Genomic DNA, 6,402 nt, shown 5'->3' with positions numbered 1-6,402 from the left:
ATATATATATATATATATATAATTTTCGCTTTTTTCTACGCTTAAAAAATATTTAAGTGGTAAAAAGTTTTAACCGCAATGATGAAGTCAATGTTGAAATAAAATTATAATTCCGATCTAAGAGAATACGTTTTTTTTACAGCACTGTACGATATTAAAAAACTGATGTTACATAGCGAGTGCTTAAATATAATGGTGAATACGTTGAGAAATAATTTAAGGTTCAAATTAATAAAAGTTTAATGATTGTCCTATCTTTTATTTTATTTTCCTATGGTAGAGAAATTTATTTTTGAGATGCCCCTCGTAATAACCAATATATCATGTATTGACAATGACTTACCAAGATCTTTGCCAGCACCTATCAAGACCCAACAATCCGATGTGCCAAAGAGACCAGTTTGAAGAAACACAACTTTTCCTGTCTGCTGACCTTTAAATAGAGGACTTCCTGTTATTCTATGTATCACCAAATTATAACCATCTTCCGTTGTAACGTAATGTTCCTCAGCGGTGTAACCATATTTCTCTACCATACCGAACTGAATAGACATATAGAATGTTAAAGAAGAGTTCAAAATTTTTCAATAATCTGATTCAACATTTTACACGTAACACATTTTTTTTAAATATAAATTAACAAAAAGATATTTCTTATGCAAAAGAGGCAACATTTTAAATTGTATACAATTAATTTTCCAAAAAGTTTTTGTCTGTCATAAAAATTAATGTCTTAACTAATTAATTTTTATCTACATTAGTTGAACTTTTTTAATTTAGTTTTATCAATCTTAAATCTTTTTTGAAACATTCTGTAATATAGAATAGAAGTATATACAGTAAAACATTTTTTTAGAAATAAAGTTTTGTTTTATATAAACAATTAATCTTCTAATTGCGCTATTATTTTCTCAAGTATATTTTTAATGGGACGAAATATTAAAAAACAAACTCGCACTTACAAAATTCAATGTAGTTACATTATTGATTGTTGTTCTAATGTCTTCTGGCTTTCTTACTCTCACTATATGAGGATCCTTAGGAAACATATAGTTGAGTATTAATTTCGGAATGGATATCGACTGTCCATGGACATTTAGTTTTGGTTCCAGCAACACTATAGTAAGCATAAATACGAAGGAAGCCAATTTCATGCCCATTGTCATTATTACTGTCAATATCCGCGATTGTAAATTACGATTTGTAAGTACTAACAATATTATTTGATATAAGTTTTGCGTGTGTGTGCCTTCGTTTTCAAGAAACCTATAAATACAATTGATATTAGCTCTTATTTCTTTTTTTTCGTTTTTAAAATACGTTTTTATAATAAATATCAAAGAAATTTATTAAATTTTAGATTTTAAATTTGTTTTAATTTTCAATTTTTTACATAAAATTTTTTACTTAATAATTAAATGATAAATTTATTAGAATTTATAAAGTTTATTGAGTTAAAAAAGTTCTAAAAGTTTTTTATTTGTTTAACTAAATCAAATTTACTTTGTAAAAAGTAAAAGTAAAACTTTAATCGATTATTATTAAATTAATCTAATAAAATCACATTTAAAGAAAGATATATTTTACTCATCGATTATCGACTAAAAATCAATCTACGATATAACTCGAATCAAATCAAATCAATTTTTAGAGTCAATATTTTCTCAAAATTAATTCTCTTTGTATAAATTGTTTTATGACTTCTAATTTTGATGACTATTCCAAACAGTTTACATTATAATCCTACAAATTTTATTTTATATATATATCTACATATTATTCCCGTATATACATATATGCAGAAACATACTCTTACAACGATAATCGGACATTATGTATTTACGCATACGAAATCTCAAGTCTACGTTCAATTTCACAATATTTCACTGACACATTTAACCAATGTTCAAACAACAATCGACTTTTATTAAGTTAAACTTCTAATACTGAATAATCAGTTACATCAAACAAATAAACTTTGTCCATTTAAGTAGTATTTTCTAGTTTATTATTGCTGCTGATGTGTTGCAATAAATATTGCAAATTGGCACCAAATGTTGCAAATTGGCAAATAATTTATCCGACTATATCTGTTCTCTTGTATTTGTTAATACAGATATTAATACTTTACAATTCACGTATACATATACACAGTTTCACTATCTGACTGTAACAAACTATGACTATGAACTGATCCGCACATTTTTTAAAGGCTTCAGACATACTAATGTACATACGTACATGCATAACTTTACGCACAAATATTGGTCGCTAAATATTGGTGTACATTCATGTAGATTGCATGTCATGTATGTAATATTTGCTAATATTGACGTACATTGGCCATGAATAAAAGCTGCTTTTACCGTAAAGATATGTTGTGTTTAATTATTGTATGTTATTCACATTATGCTATTTAATAATATAAATGTAATTATTTTTACGATGCCAAGCAAAATTTTGCCTATATTTTTATATATTACAATTGCATGCAATAATAAGTGTACATGTATGTCGATAAAACTAATGTTTTTTTTTTTATGGAACGATACTTCGTACCGTCGATAGACTGCAAAGCACTAATCTTTTGTTGTTTAATGTATAGAAAGGCAAATTAAATTAGAAATAACAATTATATGATTTTACATTTTTGCTTAAGCAAATCTATCCATCGATTGAAATTGCTCTATATCTCGTGTATAGTTGAAAAAACGTGTTTAAAAGTTAAAGCGATGCAAGAAATAAAAACAGATTTTAAAAACGAGTAACAGATATTAACTAATGAATAAAATTCGACAGTTTACTTCGAAGTATGTTATACGTATGATATTTAATTGAAACTTCTAAAAATCATATAATACATTCACACTCTTAAAAAAGTTTTTTAAATTAAATTTGAAATAACTCAGCGGAAAATGATTGCATCTAACTCGTAACGAAGCATTTTAAAGGTAAACTGACTAATCAGAAATGCATCTTGCAAATTCGATCTTCGATTATCAATTTTGCATTTTCTCACTTTGTCACTTGCCATTTAAAAAAAATGACAGAATATTTGTTTGTCAGAACATTTAATTATCATTCAAATAATCTTAAAGTAGATCTTTGAAATTTTATTTTGCAATTTTATTCATATTTTTATCTTCATTAATTAATAAATTAAAGTTATCAATAATCATACAATTTTTCTTAAATTTTTAGTGTATCGCTTTAATTAAATTTTTAGTGTATATCGCTTTTTTAAAGTGAGTGTACGTTAAAATTTTTACGTACACATACATAATTAAACATGAAAACTTTATATACGAAATTGAATTTTTGTATGTATAATTGTTTTATAATTTTTATACTATATTAATATTATTTGTTGTAAAAAATTTGTTTAAAAAATTGTAGTTGATATTATTTCAATTATTTGCACAAAAATAAATTAATTATATATTAATTAATAAATTAATTTCTCTTATATACAAAATAATTTTTACACCTGTTTGTATATTATGTCAATGTATATACGACGATTTAACCATTTACATATTTAATTACGTAACATCTGAATGCGTCAAATATAAAGAAGGCAAGGAAAAAGCTAACGAGTACAGTGCGGTAATATTGCGCAAATAATAGTCTACAAACTTTTAATATTTTAATATTAAAAAAGGCAATGACATAATTTCAAAGAAACGTCCCTTTGGAATCATCCTCATCACATATGTTGCAATTTTGATATACTTCTTTTCAGTCCAGCAAGGATAAATCATTCGCAGGTTGCCGAATTTGAAGTGGCATATTTCTAATAAACAAATAAACTAGACGTCATAGATAATCTATGACGTTTTTGACTTACTTTGGGGTCTACGTATAATCTATAGTAATACGTTTAATATATGACAAGTTAATATGTGACAAGTTATACATATTTTATGTTAACATAACCACACACACTTTATCTATTATAAAAACATAACTACATTTGATACATTTACACGTATTAATTAATATATTCTTTTATAAGAGTTACAAGATTCTTTATTGATTTACTAAGATATATAACATTATATACTAACATTATATATTAACGATACTATTCTCAAGTCAAGCTATACATTTGACACATTATTTAACAATATTTCATACGTCTTTATTTTAGTAACCGCTCTAATCAATTATGAATAAACGCTACTTCAAAGTCACATTGACATGATATACATGCGAATTTTGTTATATTCACTTATTTCTTTTACATATCATTTGTATTTACATTTACTATATTATTAAAACAGATTTAATTATGTCAATGATATAAATTACTTACTTATTATTAAACATTATACTTACCTCTAGTACACAATTACGAACACTGTAATAAAGTAAAATGTATAATTTTTTAAAGCAACTTCTCTCTTGTGAATTGACCGCGTGACCTATGTCCGAGGTCAAATTTCTATCAAATGGAATGAGGACTTAATTCGGCGCGACTAGATTCTCCTTAAATAATCCTTAAATAATATTAAAAAATAAACATTTTAATATCAAAGGATCTCCTTTTGTTAAATGTTAAATTATAAACAAATGGAGATTGTAATCGAATAAATCATTTTTTTTATTATTATAATTTCCTAGTTTAGTTAGCAATTACCAGCGTGTTTTATTATTACCGATCTTGTTGTTTTGAAATGAAAAAACTGACAGAAACACTATCGTAGTACAGATCGCAGCGCTCGCTAATTATGTATATTATTAGCGCTTCTTGCGTAAAGAATGTCAAAAGAACATCAAAGGAATGTGCGAAATGTGGGCGACGATGACGATGTATCTTAATCTGAAAAGTTACAGATCCGGACTTTGCGTCACAATATCTCAGCTTATAGGGTAGAGAAAAAATCAAAGCACGTATAACACAATCGGAGTGTAAGCTATCGATTAAATTATACTTAAAACTTAATCGAGACAGCCGTTGTTGAGAACCGATAATCTCAATCTGATGCAACTTGCCGGTTCGCATAAAGGAGGCACAGTAGTCTCTCGCGCCATGCTTAGTGCCACTACTATGTCTCCAGATAAGAAACGTTTCTTATAAATTAAAATTTATTGTGTGTAATATAAAATATATCATTTAATTACTGAGATTAATTTGTTACCCAAAATTTCCATGCATATTTTTCAATCTCTTTGAGAAATCTGTCACTTCAGATTTGGTAACCTGTGAATGACTTATTCTTTCTCAACAAGGATCCAATTAGAACTCAATTCTAACTGGATTGAAGAAAAATATGTTAAAATTATATTATATCGTTTGTAAGGATGACTCCAAAGAGAGTCGAAATGTTCAATGTCATCTTCATTTTATATTGAAACAGTAAAAGTTTTTAGACTATTATTTGTACACTTACTGTTAATCACGTTGTACTCTCATTAACACATATTTTTTATTTTTAATTGTGAGTCCATACTGTATGTACAATTCGGATTCAAATATAAATCAAATTCTATTATAATAAGAAAATATACAATAAATATTAATTAAATGATATACTTACAAAATCTTATCATTTACAAAATTCTGTATGTTTAAAATGTTTTTATACACTGTCGCTAATGCTAACATCAAAAAAGAATCTTCACCATCTCACTTTTAGAGAAATTATTTGAACGTACATATATACTTTAGAGTCAGAAATCAAATCAGTAAATTCTTACTACTTTGGATTTAAGATTTCTTTATATAATTCTTCAAACCGTATGTTGCTTTCTGTACGAAAAATAACAAATATTGTATCTATCTCGCGTTCTTTAAAAATGAATGATATTTTCCGTTATTATCATTGTTTTCATTTTTTAGCGATTTCGGGTGTTACCTGAGAATATTCTTATAAATTTCTTGTCTGATGTCCTTTTCACTATATTTGATGTTGATGAAATTTGTACATAATTACAATTTTCTATTTGTTCTTAATTATCACAAGAAAAATTCTTTTAGATACAAAAAAAATTTTAGTAATATTTCACTATTAAACTGATTTTTAAATAATACCAAATTTCCATAGATTTGACGCTTTAACACAACATATTTTGATACGTTGCACAATTAGAAGCAGCAATCTCTTGCTTGCTCATTCCGCTGTCTACTAAATAAGTATATCGTTCAGAACATTTATAGATGTAGCGATCACACTTGTATTGTTACTATTATGTTATCCCCATTTCTTTAACGATTACGTGCGTCTATATCACTGAGAATGATCTTATAAATTTTCTCTGATGTCGTACAACAGTCAAGGATAGCAAGTAACACATTACCTGTGACGTTATTACAATTATTCTTTTTCAACGATTAACTAACAATGTTATTTATATTTCTATATATTTGTAACGTTAATAGTAACGCAGTTACCCTTTGGA

The 6,402-nt window shown here is 26.3% G+C and overlaps 1 protein-coding gene across 3 annotated transcripts in view; it reads right to left on the bottom strand.

Moving 5' to 3' along the window:
• Positions 1-5,937, bottom strand: part of LOC108753325 (gastric triacylglycerol lipase-like) — an 11,663-nt gene extending 5,726 nt beyond the window's left edge. For 2 of the 3 annotated variants that reach the window (XM_018494814.1, XM_018494831.1), the window contains exons 1-3: positions 5,859-5,937; positions 963-1,266; positions 344-542 (exon numbers count right to left, since the gene is read on the bottom strand). In XM_018494814.1, the coding sequence (XP_018350316.1) occupies positions 344-542; positions 963-1,166 (403 nt within the window). In that variant the 5' untranslated portion in view covers positions 1,167-1,266; positions 5,859-5,937. Of the gene's footprint in view, positions 1-343; positions 543-962; positions 1,267-1,810; positions 1,947-5,858 lie in introns of those variants that run through there. The other variant, XM_018494823.1, reaches the window with a different exon arrangement.
• Positions 5,938-6,402: the final 465 nt, after the last annotated feature.

This window comes from Trachymyrmex septentrionalis, unplaced genomic scaffold (assembly GCF_001594115.1).
Source record: "Trachymyrmex septentrionalis isolate Tsep2-gDNA-1 unplaced genomic scaffold, Tsep1.0 scaffold114, whole genome shotgun sequence".
Taxonomy (NCBI): Eukaryota; Metazoa; Arthropoda; class Insecta; order Hymenoptera; family Formicidae; genus Trachymyrmex; species Trachymyrmex septentrionalis.
The sequence above is the reverse complement of the archived record's forward strand: the minus strand, read 5'-3'. Positions and strand labels throughout refer to the sequence as shown.